This window comes from Marmota marmota, unplaced genomic scaffold (genome assembly GCF_001458135.2).
Source record: "Marmota marmota marmota unplaced genomic scaffold, marMar, whole genome shotgun sequence".
NCBI lineage: Eukaryota > Metazoa > Chordata > Mammalia > Rodentia > Sciuridae > Marmota > Marmota marmota.
This window is the reverse complement of record NW_026000223.1, coordinates 6,410,032-6,430,229: the sequence shown is the minus strand read 5'-3', so window position 1 is coordinate 6,430,229 and position 20,198 is coordinate 6,410,032. Positions and strand designations below refer to the sequence as shown.

Below are 20,198 nucleotides of genomic sequence, written 5' to 3'. Positions count from 1 at the left end.
TTGAATATTAAAAATTATAATGTGAAAATATAATAACACTACAAAAATATTCACTTAATTCTGTAACAGAGAGGCCTACGAAGGTCAGAAAAGCAAAGAGCTGAAATAATGAGTTGTTGGATTAGAACACATGAGAACTAAGTGCTTCCATATTAAAAACACAAACACAATTATGTATACACAACAAAAGACACAAAAGAGAGAATATCAAAATATATTGAGTGTTTGAAAGTCAATAAGCCAACAGATGACTCCCCTGATAGAAGACCATAAAAGAAATAGGAATTTCAAAAAGAAATGAGAACAGTTAAAACACACACAATTGTTCAATTTTACTAGGAAATAAAATTGAATATTGTAAAATGAAACAATAAGAATTCATTTCACACACTTCAACTACACTTTAAAAATCTCTCTGTATTAAATATGTATTCCCCGGTGTTTGACAAACTCTTTTATTTGAACTCTGCTGGTGGATAGGTGTACTGGATAGAACAAAAACACCATAAAGGCCAATCCTTTCTGCTTCCATTTGAACTTCACACTTCCCATTCTGAGAATTAACAGTTCAATTAGTAATAAGAAAGTATGACATAAGATTTGTGCACAAAATTATGGTCAAATATGATAATAGCGCGTGTAAAATAACTAAATGCCAGCTAATAGAGCCACTTAAGTAATATTAAAATACATTTAGGAAAGCATCTGGTAAGATATATCCCAAAATATTTGCAGAGGTTAACTCTGGACATGATATTGCTCTTCTTTTTCTTTCTTATTTATTATTATTTCCTAAAATTTATATGAATATTATAAAGGTAACTTTCTTCCATTAAAGTATGTGTACATATTTCAAGCATTAATTTAGAACCCATGAACCTTACAGATATACTTACTCTCCCAGAAAAACAATCTCAGTGTTGATTTCCCCTGACCTGTGACGTAGAAAATTCCTCAGGAAAGCGGTCACACTGTCTACAGTGATGTTTCCACAGACTACAATGAACCTAGGTAATAAGAATAGACAGAAGGGTCATCTGAAGAACAAAAGTACAATGGGGAGTGGATTCCCCATATCCACAGGGAGTGGATTCCAAGACCCCCAAAGATACCAAAATTTGCAGATGCTCAAATCTCTCATATAAAATGATATATTGATAGCATATAACTTAGATTCTCCTGTCTACTTGAATCATCATTTGATTACTTATAATACCTTATACATTGTACATGCTATGTAAATAGTACACTGCCTTTACCTCCTTGAATAGGTTCATAGTTTGCTATGGAACTTGTACTCCCATTGCAAATATTTGTTCAGGGAATAATGACAAGTTCATTTTTTATGCAATTTTCTACTGGTGGTTGGTAGAATCCACTGATTAAAGCTTCTTATTAGGACTTAGGGATGACAATTAGCTTAAACCTGATTACAAATAAATTTAGATTTTAAATCCTCAGATTTTTAAAATAGGAACACTAAGAGCTGCATCTCCAATGTACAAAAGCACCAGACTTCTGCGGTCTTCTAGCTCATCTCAAATATGGCTTGTTTCCAAACAACTGAATTGCATGTAGTTTTTCAGGAGCACAATCATTGCTAGATTTATTGTAGCTATTTATGACTTATAATGGATTTCTCATTCAGTTTTTCTCCCTTGGATTTCTGATGCTCTGATATAGACTTTTTTTTTCATTGAGGAACTGAGGCTCAGAATGATTTAATCCACTTTTCTGTAGCAAATGGGAAATATTGTGGTTGAGCTGGTCTCGTATTCTAGATCAGTTCCACATCTAAAATTATCAGGTATATATGACAGAATAAGCCATATGGAGAGAAATCTAAGATAGGTACAGAAAAAAAAATGTTTTCAGGATGAAAAACAGCCATCAATTTTCTTAGGCTTAACATATTTGCAAAAACTATTTTCCCCATTAATCATTTAAGAAAACTGAAGGAATAATTATAGCCTAAATTAACCCAAAATTTCCTAACCCTAGTGGCTGATATTTCATGCATTTCATATGCCTTTTCTGAAATGAAAAGTTTCAGATTTTGAGACTTTGGCTTATCTGGTTTATTCCATTACTTTATCTTAGTTATTTTTTCATTAATTTCAACATATATTTCCTTTTCTATTTATACTTCTTGGTCAACAAAGTTTTTTTTTTTAATCAAATGTGTTAAGAAATCTCTCCAAAGGGATTAATCTCCAATGTGCCTTTTTATTGTGGGGACTAAATGAAAAACAATTATATTACATTTAAGGTCTCCAATGCCTTCTTTTCTTCATAGATGTGAAAAATAATAATGGAAACAAAGGTAACATAAGTTCAGAAGAAAATAGAATAAAAACACTTCCACATATAGTTTTCCTCCTTGGAATAAATAGTCATAACTTAGACAAAATCAATTATTTTAGAAGCACTGTAGAAGGAGGTAAAAAAATGTTCTTCACTGTAGCAAATCTTTGCCCAAAAAATGAGCTCCAAGTGGTTTAGGGGAGTTTTACCTAAGACAACTCAATTACCTTAATTATTTTAAATTTGAATTGTGGCTTTAACTTTATCCATTATGTAAAGTTTTTTTGCCAAAAGTTCACCATATTATGGAAATGAATGAGACAATTAGTAACACAAGAGATTAGATAGTGATAAAGGATGTAGATTTGGATTACATAGAGGAAAGTGAAGGAGGAGAGGGAATATGGGGGTAGAAATGATAGTAGAATGAATAGGACATTACGACCCTTTGTGCATATACAACCAGAAGAATGAGAGGTTATACTCCATTTATGTGTGATGTGTCAAAATGTGTTCTACTGCTATGTATAACTAATTAGATCAATTAAAAATATTTAAAAAGAATGTAGAAATATTGCCAAAATTACTACTATTTATTGACAGTGGATTATAACATTATCTGTCATTTTAGTTCTACATATTTTTGGAATAAAAATGGAGTCACTGGTGTTTGAAAGAATGAAAGAAAGAAAGAAAGAAAGAAAGAAAGAAAGAAAGAAAGAGAAAGAAAGAAAGAAGGAAAGAAAAGACAGGAGGTAATGAAGGAGCAGTTTTTATGCAAAATTACAAGATTTGAACAACTATCACATAAGACATTCAGACCACAACCTGCACAAGATCCCCAAAAACCTTGCACAAAGAAGTGCTTCTACAGGGGCATTTGAGTGACAACTGCCTATTCAACCTCACACTGGTACCACCCCTTTATTAGTCTTTGAGGCCAATAATTATTTTTCAATATTTCTTCTGTAGTCCTCTTCATATAACCTTTATTTTGTATCTGGTGCTCAAAAGCTCTTCCTACCTCAGCCTCTCAAGAACTTAGTAGCACAGGCATGACCCGCTGTGATCAGCTTTCATTTCACCTTTAAATCATCCTTTACCTCCTTAAATATGCTCATAGTTTGCTACAGAATGTGTATTTCCATCGCAAATGTCTTCTATTCCCAATTAAATGTCAGTATTCTTTGGAGAATCCCTGCCACTCTGTTATTTAGGTTTGCCTACTTGATTTAATGTCCTTATAAGTGTCTATATAGTAGTTTGTATCAAATATTTATTTGTATGGTATTGATTTTAGTACAGTCCCTTCAGTGATGGAAAAACTTGCCAAAATGTTCACCTTTGATCTGTAACCATGTCAGTTAGTAGGCATCTATTATAAGGTATGTGCCTAGTGGAATATGTGAAACTGTAGAAATTATACTTAAATGATACTTACTTCTTCCCTTTGACAACTTCATAGGAACTGGTGTATTTCCTTTTGTTAGCAAAAAGTTCCACCATTTCAGGGATATAGTTCGCAAATAATATCTAAGGGGATCAGCAAATAAAATGTTAGGTCTCATTATATTTTATCAGTGCATTATAGTCATACATAATATTGGGGTTTATTTTGACACACTTATGCAAGCATGGAATATAATTTGTTCTACCTTCAGTCCCCAGTATTTCTGCTCCCAAACCCTCCCCCTGTTCTTCTTCCTCTATTGTACTGGTCTTCCTTCAATTTATTTATAGCTTTTAAAAAAACAGAAAGATGAAATTCACTGTGGTATATTCATATATATCCACAGCATATTCTGGTCAATTCAATTCCACCATTCCTCTCCTTTCCCATCCCTCTACTTCCCCATCAATCCCTTTCTTCTGTTCCATTGATCTTCTTTTCTTTCATGAAATTCCTCTCTATTTTCCCCCCTTATTTCAGTCTAGTTTCCTTGGTAGATACCCCCCAAAATTAGAATCAATATACCGTAGTGATATAGTAAGATATGGAACCACCTGAAGTGCCTGTGTACAAATGAATGGATAAAGAAAATGTGGTGTATGTACATACAAAATGGAGTTTTACTCAGCTATAAAGAATTAAATTATGTTGGTAAATGAATGGAACATGATGCTTTATGACATAAGCCATATTCAAAAAAGTGAAGGGTTGAATGTTTTCTCTCATATGTGGAAAACTAGACCAAAATAAGGTCTCATTATTTTTACAAATGTTCCAAAATTCCAAGAATATAAAAGAAAAAAGTCATGTACAACTTTCTTCCATCTAGCAGGGGATATGACAGTTATCTGCATTTTAAAAGGGAGACCATTTTTCTTGATTGGCCTTTGGATCTGGCTAAAATTTAATAAAATGTTTTTCAGCATACAACATGATAAAGCAAAGGTAAGGGGAAGGTCGCTTCTCTTATGGTTTTGCCCTTCATAACTTTCAATTCCCTTCTTAATTCTGACTTTGCACTATTTGGGCCTTGGAAAAATGAAAAGGTCATGGGGCTGAGGGAGCTTAAGAGATAATGATTGAGATGAAAGGATGTAACACCATGGACAGGAGGGTATGAGAAAGAAGATGGAGTACAGAACTCTTATTGTTTTTTTTTTTTTCCTTTTGGTACCAGGGATTGAACTCTGCAACAATCAACCAATGACCTACATCCCCACCCACACCCTTTTTAAAATTTAGAGACAGGGTCTGGCTTAGGGCCTTACTAAGTTGCTTAGGTCTTCCCTAAGTTGCTAATACTGTCTTTGAACTCATGATCCTCCTGCCTCAGCCTCCTGTGTCCCTGGGATTACAGGCATGCACCACTGTACTGTGATAGTTTTTAAGTAACTAAAATAAAACTCATTAAAAGAAAAGGAGCCTTCCTTTGTCCTTAATATACTCCTGAACCAAGAATAGATGCTCATTTATCTGAAATTAAATGCTGATGGGTAAGAGCTTACTCATTTGGGCTGGATGAAACAGAACTTTCCTTAGATCAAATCTTGAATTTCCTTCTTCAGAAGAAAGACTTTAATTTGATGGTAAAAGATGAAAGAAGATCAGTTAATCAAATCAAGGTAGAGGCTAAGGAAAGTTTTCTCCCTTTTCTACCATCCTTCACCCCTAGAAACCAAAAAATTATACCTTGGGCTCTTGGGGATGCAGTTTATAAAATATGGAATTTATGCATCTTCTCATTTTCACATGACACCTGCTTTCAAACCTTTACCTCTTGTGACTAACCAGTATTTTTCAGTTCATATAACTACATTCAAAATACACTTAAAAATATTGTTCACCAAACTCCCCAGGGTGAAGAACATGATAAAGGTCCGTCCTAGGGATGTCTTGGCTACCACATCTCCAAAGCCGACGGTTGACGTTGTTGCCATGACCAGGTAAATGGACTCAAAATATGTTATATTTTGTGAATTTCTACCTTTGAGCCAGGGATCACCAAAATTTTCCACCTGTTTAAAGAGAAAAGACTTAGATTTCTGAATGGAATCTAAGGGAAGGCTTTGAACAAATAGGCAAGACCTCAGATTAATCTCACTTAATTTCATATTTTTCAAAAATATTTTCCTGTTTTTTCCCTTGGAGTCATTACATTTTAAGAAAACTAAATGAAAAATTAAATGGTTCTGAGGCTGCTGTGAGGGCTTTGCATATTTCAGGTGTGATCAAAAAGCCTGAGTTCTCTTCACTGTGATTATTGCTGAACCTGAGAGGATGTGTGGCTTGTGCTCAGTATCTGAAATACTCCATGGTGTGGAGGCCACTGCCCCATCTCTCTTCTCATGAGGCATGCCATCGCAGACTGGAGCCCAGGGACCCCAAAGTCTCTCAGGTCAAGCAGTTACCACTCATATTCATTTACTAACCAGATTAGGAGCACCATTGAGGAAAGAAGCATTTTAGTAAATGAGTACTTCATTTTAGTGAGCTTAAGTTACATAAATACTAGTATAAGAAAAATAGACAAGCTTCCCAAGTATTTCCCCCTTTCCTTGCAAAAATATTTCCAGTGATTAAAAAAAAAAAAAAAAAAAAAAAAACCTCTGAAAAATATTTTCCTGTTTTTTCCCTTGGAGTCATTACATTTTAAGAAAACTAAATTTATTATATTATCTTTTTTTCCTATTAAATAAATGTAGTAACAGGCATTTATGAGTATTATAAATATGTAAAATATAATATATATTTTATATAACATAATAGTTATTATTATGCATTATATATGCCATGCATTTTATATATGTTTATATTTATATACAATTTATAAGTATGTATAATTTATAAGTATGCATTTATACATAATTGTTCTTTTTCCCTTTTTCCCCCTTAGTTTACATATTTCTTAGATGTTTTCCAGCAACAATGATGATAAAATTTTGGAGATGTCTGGAGAAAGTATGTGTTTTGTTTTGTTATTAAAAACTGGAATTGGGATCAGAAGTCATGTTATTTGCACATGTATTTGATCAATTTTTAAAAGCAATGTTCCAAATACAGACCTTTTCCTAATTTTGATGGGGCAGAGGGTTAAAATTGTTTATTCCTTTAACCCCACACTCCAAAATAGAAAAGAGAATGTATATTCATACTTAATTTCTATGGCTGATACTAGATATTGTGTACCAATCTGCTTCTGCTGACTCCTGGGGTCTTCACTATTTTTAAGACTAGTATATATCAGATGAAAGCCAAGTTTAAGTCATTCCTGTATATTGGGACAGTTTCCTTGAAGCTTAAACTCCATTGTGTTTCACAAAATCTTGGCACAGGGATTCAATATTATCCCTGAGAAATACATTGTATAGAAGAAAAGCAAATTGATTTCAATCTGAGAATATCCTTGAAAATAATTTAAATAGCCCTTTAAAATTTAACTCACTGTCTTTGGGAGTATTTCTTACTTCAGTGTTTCAAATCCCTTTCTACTTTCCCAGCATCTCTCTAAATTGCTGGGGTAGTTTATGAGGAAAGAGAGTTGGCAGCCTTAAGCTGATCCATCTGTTCACTCTGCTTTTTCTCTTACCATGTTGGCATCAACCCATTAGACCAAGATGGGAAGTAAGTTAAAGATAAGGCAAAGGATCATGGACCAGTGTTTAGATACTGAATCATTATCTAATGCCATATTTCAAAACTGAATCTCATGTTTTTAAACTTTATCTTTCAATGCAATTTAGGTCAGACATACCACGTAGGAGGAGAATTCTAGAACACTTTCCCATCTTCTCTCACCTCCCCACTAACATATTAGTTATATTCATGTGGCACATGCACATTCTAGTTTGTAACCATAAGGTGTCTGGTTTTATTTTCTGTCTTTTAAATTAAATCAGTAATCACTAACACTATTTTTCATCACGGACTGACCATTTTTTTTTTTTTTTTTTTTTTTTGTGCTGAGGATTGAGCCCAGGGCCTNAAAAAAAAAAAAAAAAAAAAAAAAAAACAGTCTCTTTAAAATGATCACAAAGTTTGGGGCCAGTGTACCATGATGGGAGAAAATGAATAAATAATATGAATACTGAGGGACTTCATGATTTTTACACTGAAATTCTGTTGGGAATTGAGTGGAGCCTGAGGTCCAGTTAACATTTTCCTTCTAATCCAAACTACTAAACAAGCAGTACAGCCAGACAAAGCTAGCATTTACCTTGTCTTGATGGCTTGTAGAATTTGCAAGATTCGAGGGAGTTCCAGAAGCCGCAAAGCTCTTAGAAACCTTAAACCTACAGAGCAATCAAAAGGAGAAAGATTCCAAATGAAGAGGGTCACCCCAGGGAGCAGCCTCAATGATAACACGACTGGAATTTCATGCATTCTTTTCCTCCCTGAAATGTCTAAATGTAGTGTAGTGTTAAGAGGGTAAGAACATGAGCTGAAGTTCAAATCCTGGTCCTGACACTTACTAGCCAATGTCACCCCAGACAATTCTCTAACTTCTATAGTTCCTCATCTCTAAATTGGGAATTCTAATAATATCTACCTTATATAGTTGTAGAGTTAATAGAAAGCATGTTAAAGCATGCCTTCCATATAATGAGCACTGTTCATTTTACTCTCTTCTTTTGAACTGGGAACAAATTTTCATCAAGCGCTTAAACTCTTGACTATCCGATTTCTATAAACTCTTCAATATTTGTTGGATGTGTTATTTTATGCAGCTTTCTAATAATGGTAGCAAGGAAACTGGTATATATTTATAGATAAGAAATAAAAATATAAGATTACATGAAAAGCAATTAAAGCTACACACTACCAATGCACTATCAATGTATCTACTTTAAAGGCAAAACAACTCATTAAGTAATTCCCAAACATGTTGCAGCATGTGTAGGTGTGATGATTAGCTTTTGAAAACTAAGGGAGGCTTTTTATCCCAGTGCATGTGGGATCCCCACACAACAGTGCCACAGGAGAATGGAATTCTTGATCTTTTCCTCTCAGATTGTGGCTGTGGTCATTCCATCAACAACAATGGAATGCTTACTCTATACCAGGTACACTGCTAGGTGTTGAGGCCAAAAAAAGATTTCTGTAAACACCATCTAAAACCACATGATTAGGGAGAGGAATTTTTAAAATAACAGTCAGGATTCAAAGAAAATGAAAGATAAACACTTATAGATGATGGTGAGAGGTTTTTTTTTCCCCATTACATATTGTTATTGATTCCAACAGCATACTTACCTAGCCAATTACTCTTCAAGTAATAAGAAATAAATGTTGGTGGGATGGTGAAAATGTCTACAATGGAATTCATCTCCAGCCAGAACTTGATCTTGTCATCAGCTGCCAAAAACTATCAAATGGAAAAAAAAATTCAAAATTCTGTCATGCTCAGGAATTTTAAAGTGAACAGGAGAGATGACATTATCCAACTGCATTTCATTCATCATCTGAAGCTTTGTTCTTGTTCTATCTTATACATGTGCAAACACAACAAATATATGTGCATCTATAACAACTTTGCATCTATATAAATATATCTTATAGTAGTTATTATAAATGTACATATATTTACATAGATGCAGATATTGCACTTTTAGTGGGTGTTAAATAAATAAACATATATGCATTTTACTTACTGAATCTTAATTCTCACTTTTCAGTATAAGCATTTTCACCTTTTTACTGCTCCTAGAGTTTTCTGATAATGAAATTACATAAATAAAACCCCCATTGTGTGCTATGAAGATATATGATTTAGGATGATCTACAATGAAAAAGGTATAGCTTCCTAGAACCTTGGTTGACCATGCCTGTATTTATGAACTTTGCTATTTAGATTAAGAAAACTAGATTTCCAGAGGGAGAGTCTGCTATAACAGAAGATTTTGATGGAAAGTGTGGTCAGAGTGAGATTTAAAGGAAGGTAGTAAAAATTCACACCTTATATATGTGTATATACACTTGCATAAACAATATGCTCATATGGATAAAATATTTGATTTTATACTGTATGTACATATAAAGGTATATGTATATAGTCTCCCATAGTTATGGAATGCATAAATACATTAAAAACTAGAATGAGTACTTACTAAATGTCTACGAAATAAAAGAATTGCTTCATAAATGCGTGTAACATAAGTGAAACTACAACAAAATAGTATTTTACATTGCCATATTGCACACATACCATTAGTCAAACAATGACATCTTCTGGAGATTTGTTCAAGCTCTGCTAGCTTGTGATTATTAGTAGAGTTTTCCTAGTGGTAGGTGAGAAAGGAGGACATTGTGACAGGGTGATGGTACTTAATAAAGGAATTGTCTTTACCTGTGTTGGAATTTTGGACCTGGCTTACAGTTTCAAGTGCAGGAGAGAGAAGATTAAGGCCTTATTATATGTTTAACAACGTAGAGAACAGACCCTTCATCTTTTAGAGCCTGAAAAACTTGTGCAGATTGTGTAACTAAGGTATAGGCAGGTCTCTTCAAGTTGTTCCTGTTGTGTTTGTGTGTCTACCCACACTTCCCACTGGTACTTACTCTCAACCCAAAATAGAAACTGAAGAAAGCATTGAAAATCAAATCCACAGGGATTGTTTTGTCTTCATATGAAGAACAGCTTCCAACAGGGCTGGCAAAGAAATGAGGGCAGTTTGTAAAGGTGAACATTTAAAAAAGCTATAACTATAAAGGACAAATAAAAAGAGAGGATAGGCAATTTTCTCTTTATTCATCATGAATGGTCAGTTAAGTTCAAATCTGAAGAAAATTACCTTTCTCCTGGGAGTAGAGCTATGCATAAACAAAACCACTGGACCACCCATGGAGCTAAAAATAACAGGAAAATTACACCCTATTTCTGTCATAGGCTTTATTGGTTTCATTTCATTTTTTTCATTGGTATTCAGAGCCATAAAGATAATGTGACTCTTCTTGGTTTGCAAGACTATCTATCTAGTCTGGATATTTGATAGAATTTGCAAGATTCCAGTATTTGACACAGAGCTCTTCTTTGTCAAGTGGACTAAACTGAACCAAATTCAAAGAAAATTTCCTAAAAGATCTGCTTGGAATTTTACAAATCAAAGACTACCAACTCTCCGTAGGTTCTGTAATGTTGCCTAACATTTGTGGCCCTGCAAATCCTAATTTTATCTCAGCTAAAAATTTGATATAATTCCCAGATGATTGTTACAGATAGAGTTCAAGATTAGGTTGGCTTTAGTTAAAAAAATAATCTATCCTAATATAAGAAAGGAGTGCCTTCAGAGGACAGCAGACCACAGTCTGCTCCTCTATCTGAGGTGAGATCTAACATGTTCCTTTCTCAAAACCATTCAAAGTTCTCTGAAATCTCTGAGAAACTCTGAAACTACTACAGGACTTTTGTTTCAACACCTGAGGAATTCAAAAGCTTTCATTAAGTTAATTTTAAGTGAGGAGAGGACAACTAGAGGCTTGGTATGCCAAAGACTCTAGGGTTATCTGTGCATACCAATTTCTTCTAATAATGTAGGATGGCAGGATGCAGGGCAAACTCACACTTTTTCTTTCTTTTTTTATTTTATTTTATTGTGTGTGTGCAGAACTGGGTTCATGCTTGCTTGGGCAATTAAGCATTTGCCATTTTTTTTTTATGAGCTTGGTGAGTGTGTACACGTTTGTTGTGTGAAAACATATTAAACCTTATTCCTAAGGAGACAATTTTAGAGTAGATGAATAAGTTATTGATGTAGAAGACAAGAGTAACACGATTTTTACTCACTCAGTAGAATTGATGAAATAGATTATAAGAGACCCGATGCTTAGTACAAATACAAGAATCACCTAGAAACAGAAACAAAGATAGGGGAGAAGGGGAGATCCATTTTATTGACATGAAATAAACCAAATTATGTTGTCTCTTTTAAAAAAAAACACGTTAAAATAAATTCTATTTGTGTATATTTATTGCTAGGTAGAGAGGGGACAAGAGGAAATGTGCTTTCTCTTTTTACCTTGCCTGCTACATATGTGTAACTAATTATTCGCACATTCACGTATGCTAGCCTTAATTAATTAATTCAATCACTCATTCATCCAAGAAAAATGGATTGAACCTTTTACTAAATAAACATGCATGCACTTTACTTACCTAATATGACTCACACACACTTGAAAATGAATAGTTTATTCTTCCTGCTACCCCTAGAGCTTATCAAATGTTTAATGCTTACCATGTGTTATGTACTTCATTATGTTAGAAAATGGAGGCTATAGGATGAAGACCCTTGACCTGAACTGGCAATGGTAGAAGAAACAATTCCAAACATATCCACCTCAAAGGATACTCAGAATTTTGGCAGGAAGTGAAGTATTGAAAGTAAGAAGAAGAAAATGAGTGCTTTTAACATACCAATGTGTCTAGCCTGAAATAAGCCAAGCTTGTGAAATGTAATTAGAAAACTGCCCATTCAAAGCCCTCAATGCATTTAAATAAAATCCTTGGCAGCCTCTGTGATTTTTCAGGTTGGCTCTAGGTAACTAAACAATTCCCCCGGTTATTTCTAGTTCTGAAACCATCCAGGTTTTAATATTTTCAGACCAATGTAGTTCCAATGATAAAATTCTAAAATCTATTTACAATTAAGGCTTCATTCCCTTTCAGCTCAGATGTTTCCTGGGTAGGCTCCTTGTTTTGGTAAGGGGGTGGGGGCTGTTCAGTGTCTTCTCTACTAACCCTTTCTCTTTTTTGATTTCTAATTTTCCACTGACTACACTGCTTTTGGCCTCTACAGAATTATAGGTCAGTGTGGCGCGGGGGGGAAGAAGGGGAGGTTGGAGCAGGCAATGTCTCACCAGACTGGTGTTAGGTCATGAGGCTCCCACCCTGTAGCTCTCCGGGAAGGTGTATAATGCCTACTTTCAGGGATGGTTCTATTGCTCTTTGTTGATCCCAATTCAATCCCTGCTCAAATTCAGCAAATATTTCTTTAGCTCCTATTGTGACCCAAGTACAGTTCTGTTCGTCTGTGAACCACAGATATGAAGAATTCTGTCCCCATTTAGCATACAGATCATACAATAAATAAAGATAATTAATATGCTAAACAAACATATGGTATGTAAGAAAATAAATGCTAACAAATTGAAGTAGAGAAATGTAAAGAGGATCAGAAATGCAAGGGGAAGGGGCAGAGATGTGGAAATCTTGATAATATTTGATGGTTAACTATTCCATCTGTGGTTCCCTTCATTTGGGTGAACATATTCCACTTTCCCACACTGATTGATGGCGAATCTTTCCTCAATACTCCTCACACTTTGATTTTCTTCTGGAGCCCTTATTCCTCCACATGCCTACTTGAACAGGTTACAGAAGGCTCCCACTTGTGACACGCATGTGGCCCATGGAAGCAAACCAGCATTCCTTGCCCCAGCAAACACTGATAGGACGGATGACCTCCAGAGTCAGGGCTTCTCTGGGACAAAGCAGGTAGCCCAGCAGTCTTTTGTTACTGTTCTCTCCAGTGGGGAAAGTTGGCAAAGGAGAGGCTCAGGATACAGTGGGAATACTGCTTTTCAGTGAGAAGGTTTTCAGAGGGAATACACCAAAATTAAATATTAAAATCACAGACACACAGAAGTTTGTATGCTTTGAATATAGGATTAAAAAGAATACCTTGGGAATCTAGCTGATAGCACTGTGGTGCTAGTTTACTGCAGAGGAGATGGGCAACCTTATCAGAAAGATTGAATTTGCAAAGAAAATTTGGTATGGGGAACCCATGGAACAGAGGGGCAGTTTGAACTTGAGTGACCCAGAAGCAGTGTGGCGAGCTGGTATATGAAGGGTGCTCCCTGCTCCTCCAGGGAGGGCAGAGAGCTGAGGAGGGATGCCATATTAAATTGGCCACAGCAGCTTTCTGCTGGGGGAGCCTAGGGATTCATAACAAGCATCAGCCGACTGTCCCTGCATGTGCTTGCCATTAGATCTGGAGTCTACCTGGCTGAGCCCAACTGAGATAGGCACAGAAGAGATTGCAGCCAAGGGGACTCAGGCGGGGGCTATGGAGTGGTAGGTAGCTTTCCCTTTTGGTTTGGTGGATTGCAAAACTAGTTGGAAAGAGAAAGTGAACAGGTGAATATATTATCAGATACTATCTGTATCTGATCCTGGGAAGATTGCATTTATGGGCAGTGGGGTTATGCTTGACCAGCAGAGATCCAGTTGGTCACTTTGCCCCAATAGTGGATTTCTCCAGAGACCCCTCCAGAGATTGGATGCCCAGCACAGATTGGCATCTGCTCAGCAGAAGTGTGGCTGGAAGTATTTTGTCTCGAGCAGTTACATAGGACATAGTTTATACATAGAACATAGTTTAGGACATAGTTTGAAAGGTCAGAACTAAATGCCAGCTGCCTGCACTTCACGTTTAGAACTCTGCATCAGTCCATCCAGGAGGGTATCCACCTAGTTATGTGGTCAAAACTCCAGTTGTCACTATTCTCTATTCTATCCTAACAATTGGCAAGAAGGGAAACTGAGAGTTATTACAGCCAGCCTCAGGTCCTGGCCAATCTAGCAGACGGCTTAGTGAGCAACTAAAAAACAAACACAAACAAACAAACAAACAGTTGAACATCCCTCAGCCCTGTCCTTCCTAAGTGTAACACAGCCTGAGAGGAAACGGAGAAAAGGACAGTGAGGTGCAGACAGTGAAATCCGTCCTTAAGGACAGTTTTGATCACCTCAGTGAAGACGATTTGGCATTAGGATTTTTTTCTTTTTTCTTCTTTTTCCACTGAGAATAAGTGGGAGTGTGTGTGTTCTAGTTGTGCTGACTGGCACATTCATATGCAAACATAAATTCATTTTTCTTTTATTTTATATCATTTTTCTTCTTCTCTTTCCTCATTCTTCTGTCATTTTGCCTTGCTTTAATGTTAGAGGAAAAGGGGTTTTTATTTGTTTTGGTTTGACATTTTGCTTCGTTTGTTTTAGCTCTTGTTTTTGTTTCTCTTACTGCGTTTTTCTCTCTTCTCCCCTCAATTGTCAACTTTGCTTGTTCTCTTTATCTTTCTTGTTATTTATTTTTTAAGTTATTTTTTACTTCTCCTTTTTATAGCCATCACATGCTCTCTCTTTCCTGCTTTACTTGTTTGCCTTTTGAATATTTTAAAACTTCTTTTCTTCTCACCCCATTTTCTCTTCTCTCAGTGAACTTAATTTTACTATCTTTAGGAACAGTTTGGTTTATATACTTCCTTTAAAAATAATTTAGTTTATATAATTCCTGCCCCACCATTCATGTTGTTGAGTTATTAGTACTGTTGAGTTGAAAACTGCTGTGCACTTTAATGCTTGGTCTACCTCGTGGCTGTTTTTTGCTGATGCTGTTGTTAAATGCTTACCTCACCATTCCCCTTTCTGTGGTAATTAATTGTGTATAGCGGGCCTATGACATTTCTTCTAAAGCTGTGAACTTATTATTACTATTGCTGCTATTGCTTGTTTCCCCTTTTTCTGAGAGGGGCTGGGAAGTGACTGGTTCACTATGAATTCACAAGGTAGAGCTTCCTCAGCTGAACCATACCTGTAGCTCAGCAGAGTGATGGTACACCTACCTCCAGACACAGACTAATCTCATTCCAGTTTCATCAATGCTTTAACTCATTGAATGGGGGAGACAACCCCCCCAAATCAATGACTAGGCCCCAAGTTGGAAAAACAAGAGAGGGGTATCTGTCAGGTCTCATTTTTGCCCATTACTTCTATAGAAAAATGAGAAATATTCCAAAATGATCACTCAGAAAAACCCACAGTGTTATGGCAGCTCAATCAGAGTGAATTAAATCAGCAGTCCTGCAGTGGCAAATTGAGGGGTATTGGTGGTTCAAACTAACACTTGAACCCCCTGAACCTACATTTTGAAGTGAAGAGATATCAATAACACGGGGCTTATTACAAAAAAGACAACTACATACCAAGACACATCCTCACAAAAGAGAAAGAGGAATATATCTCAATATATGCACAAGTACAAGACCTCTTAAAACACAAAGAAACAAGTAAACAAGTCTCATTCCAAATGTTACAAGGGATATGAATTGGAAAAGAGAAAGTCAAACAATCTGTTTAACGATGGCATTATTCTATACTTAGCAGATCCAAAAAACTCCACCAGAAGACCTCTAGATCTGATAAACACATTCGGCAAAATAGTATGATCCAAGATCAACATACAAAAATCAATTTCCTACTTAAAAATGAATCTGCTGAGAAAAAAAAATCAAGAAAACTACTTTATTCACAATAGCCTCAAAAAAAGCTTTATTTAATCAAGAAAACTATTTTATTCACAATAGCCTCAAAAAACTTTATAAATAAATCTAAATAAGGATATGAAAGAATCCTACAATAAAAATTAGAAAGTACTGAAGAGAAAAACTGAGAAAGCTCTTAAAAGATGGAAAAACTTACCAGGTTCTTGGATCAGTAGAATTAATATTATCAAAATGGCCATATGACCAAAAGCATTCTACAGATTCAATGTAATACCCATCAAACATAACTAGAAAAAAGAGTGATAGAATTTATATAGAAGAATAAAAGGCCCACAATAGTCAAAACAATTCTGAACAACAGGAGTGAGGCTGGAGACAGCATAATACCTTATCTCAAATATACTATGAGCTATAATAACAAAAATGGCATGGGCGTGGCATAAATACAGATACGAAGACCCATGGAATAAACTGGAAGACACAAAGACAAATGGACGTAAATCCAGTCATATGATTCTTGACACAGGTGCTAGAAGCAAATGTTGGAGAAAAGATTATCCTTTTAACACCTGGTGTTTGGAAAAACTGCATATCTATATATTTAGAAAAAATAAAACTTGATCCCTACCTCTCACAGTATACAAAAATAAACTGCAGTTGAATAAAAACCCTAAGAATTAGACCAGAAACAGTGAAACTGCTTGATGAAAACAGGTGCAATGTTCCAACATAATGGCACAGGTATCAACTTTCTTAATAAGACTCCTAAAATTCAAGAAATAAAGCCAAGAGTCAACACGAAGGATGACATTAAATTAAAAAAAAATTCTGCAGAAAAAAAAGAAAAAATAGCATGAAGAGAGCCTACAGAATGGGAGAAAAATCTTTGCCAGCTATTATTCTGACAGAGGCTTAATAATGAGAATATATAAAGAAGTCAAAAACACTTATTACCCACTGAATAAATGAACAAAAGATTTAAAAAGACATTTTTTAAAAGGAAGAAATACAAATGGCCAACACATATAGGAAAAAAAGTTTCAACTTTCTTAGCAATCAGGGAGATGCAAATCAAAACTACACTGAGATTTTATTTCACCCCAATTAGAATGGCAATCACCAATAAAACCAATAGCAATAATTATTGGTGAGGATGTGAAGAAAAAGGTGCACTTATACATTCTTGGTGGGATAGCAAATTAGTAGACTTTGGAAAGTAATATAGAGTTTCTTCAAAGACTAGGAATGGAACCACCATAAGATCCAGCTACCCCATTCCATGGTATTTATCCCAAAGAATTAAACTTAGCATATTATAGTGTGATATATGTATACCAACATTATAGTACCACAATCCATAATCACCAAGTTGTGGAACTAGCCTAATACTTTTCAATGAATGGATAAATATATATATATATATATATATATATATATATATATATATATACACATACACAATGGAGTTCTACTATACTCTTCTATATAGAAAATATAAAACATCAGGTTATCTACAATTTAAAGAGAATAAATAACAGACTGTGTCCAGGTCTGAGTTACTCCATGGTGTATAGATTGTGCCTAGCACTGACTTACTCTATTTTAAGAGCAGTGGTTACTCCATTTTGAGTACAAGTGCCAAGATAGAATGACTCTACACCTTGTTTATACAAACAAACAACAACCATCTGCACAAAACAACCATAAGGCACAAATTGATAAACAACTTTGTCATGACAACTTATCAAACTAAACAAGGAGCTCCTGGACACGTGGACACCTCAAATCATATCAGAAACACCAGACACAGGAATGTATCAACTTCACTTGATATAAACCTCTCACCAGTTCCATAAAAAGCCCATAAAAGAAAGAGTACACCATGAATGGACACTGTGGCACATTGACTCCATCCCCTGGTCACTCATAATGAGCCCTTGCCAAGGCAAATTGCCACAGCATTGAAACTCCGACTCTCTTCAGCTCAGCAGTTTCTGCTTCCTAAGACAAGACTTACCAGACAGACTCCCACTTCAATCTGACACTTCAGGCTGACACCCTGGAACTTTTGTAGTTCCTTTGAACACTTGCCTTGACAACTCTCAGAACTGGTTTGTGAAAATCCTTATCTAACCACTTGCAGTGACTCTTGGCATTCCTGTTTGTTCTGTCTTTACCTTTGACACTGTAATCTGTAACCCTGTGGTCATCTTAACCCTTTCTCTTTCTGTAACCTATATATATTATTGTGTGGAGTATGATGTATGACTTGAGTGTTATAGTTATTAAAATTAAGATTAAAATCAAATAAAAGAAACTGCGATTACCTCAGCTTAGAGCTATCCAGTGACCCATAATTACTCAGAGAATTACAACAAGTGAAAATGATGTAACTTGTGAATTTACTGTTATTCAACAAATGATGACATTGTAGAAATATACAAATATGTACAGTGTATGTTAATGGTGTAGCTTGTTCCTGACAATTGGCATAGTCATAGAATTGCACTCAGTAAAAATGGAATCCAATGAGTAAACAGACCACTTGCAAAATAATTAGATATATACAGATTTTTTTCAAACAAATAAGTCATTTGGCAATAAAGATAAAACATGAGACCCATACTTTGATAGGGACTTGAAAACAGAAACCATACTCTTGCTGCATGAATCCAAGACCTGTATTGCCCTGCAGTGGAAACCATTTGAGGTGAAACTCAACTCAGGTGCTGAAAAGAGGGCAGGCACATCTTGACTTTGTACAGATCAATGGCCAAAGGTTGGTGATCTGGGAAAGTAAATTACGTGTACTTTGATACTGATTATCAAAAGTGAAATATAAAGCAGTAAAAAGAAGGGAAGCAAACCTCAGGACACACATGTACGATTACAACTCTATAAGGTGGACTACTGAGTAATGCAAGACTAAAATATTATTTGAGTGAACAAGAAAATTAAAAGTAAAACTGCTAGCTCTGGGAAGAAAGATAAGGGAAAGAGTGCACAGAGAACACCCTCAAATGTTGCGTGCTTCTGGGAATCCATGGTATCCTACATGACAGAAGGTTAGGAGAAAATTATTAATGGCAGATGCAGGGCATATGGAATAGGGTATAAGGGATCCTAATAATAATAATGTCAACACATTTATATATATGACAGCCAAAGAAAAGGTGTTTGCAATATTGTTAAAAAGCCTGTTACAAGTTGATCAGGACAGACACAAAACCAAACAATTGGCAGTTAAAGTACATAGAAAACATAAATATGCAGATAATTTGACGGCAAGTAGACCAGTCCCTGAGGCCATGGAGCCCTCATCCCAAGGACCTAGGAGATTATAATGATCCTTGCAGGGGGATCTATATGGTACAACCAATTTAAACTAGAAAAACAGTAATACATTATATCCATGGATAACAAAGGCCTCAAAATATACCAGAAGACAGGGAATACACAAGGGTGGAATTGCAAAAACTTAGGACAGATTTTATGCATAAACAAATCATATATGTTGATTGGCTAGTACACCTGTGGGGTAGAGGGATAAATACTATAGCCTTAAGCATATCTGAAATGTATAAACTCTTCTCTTTATCAGAAATCCAAATTTAAACCATGAGCTGTTAAGCTTACAGTCAACCACCCCAAATCATGTCATCATAGGACCAGGATAGCAGTAAGCTGGAGAACATCAAGCTTAACAAAAGCCCTTACTGCAATACTACAAAATTGGGGATAGTTTTAAATGGCTAGGTTTATATCAAGCCACTAAAACAGCAATCTCCAGCAATGATATTTTACCAGAAATGCATATGCAGAGGCATATGATATAGTAGCAAGAAATGACGTAAAGAAAGTTTAACTAATAGATGCACTAGGACATCAAAAATGCTCATTCATGAAGGCATTGGCAGACAGCCAGAACATGCGTGACATGAGAAGCATGTGCCACCACACCCAGCATGAATACTGACATTAAAGGCCAATCAGAGATCTTCACAATAGGGAGATAGACTTGATGGAATTCATTCCAGGGGCAAAACAAATCCATGGCAATATAATTCATTCCAAAGGCAAAACAAATTCCACCTAGTTAAATAACATTCATAATGACTGATTTATAGATAGATCAATGCCCATAGCCCAAAGGAAAATAAAT

At 35.4% G+C, this 20,198-nt stretch overlaps 1 protein-coding gene across 1 annotated transcript in view; it reads right to left on the bottom strand.

Moving 5' to 3' along the window:
* Kcnu1 (potassium calcium-activated channel subfamily U member 1) overlaps window positions 1–20,198 on the bottom strand; it is a 167,427-nt gene that overhangs the window by 126,521 nt on the left and 20,708 nt on the right. Inside the window, exons 3-11 of the mRNA XM_048792764.1 lie at window positions 11,535–11,596; window positions 10,310–10,400; window positions 9,005–9,116; window positions 7,968–8,043; window positions 7,840–7,846; window positions 6,180–6,230; window positions 5,599–5,796; window positions 3,746–3,837; window positions 897–1,007 (exon numbers count right to left, since the gene is read on the bottom strand). Coding sequence (XP_048648721.1) covers window positions 897–1,007; window positions 3,746–3,837; window positions 5,599–5,796; window positions 6,180–6,230; window positions 7,840–7,846; window positions 7,968–8,043; window positions 9,005–9,116; window positions 10,310–10,400; window positions 11,535–11,596 — 800 coding nt within the window. The remainder of the gene's footprint in view (window positions 1–896; window positions 1,008–3,745; window positions 3,838–5,598; window positions 5,797–6,179; window positions 6,231–7,839; window positions 7,847–7,967; window positions 8,044–9,004; window positions 9,117–10,309; window positions 10,401–11,534; window positions 11,597–20,198) is intronic.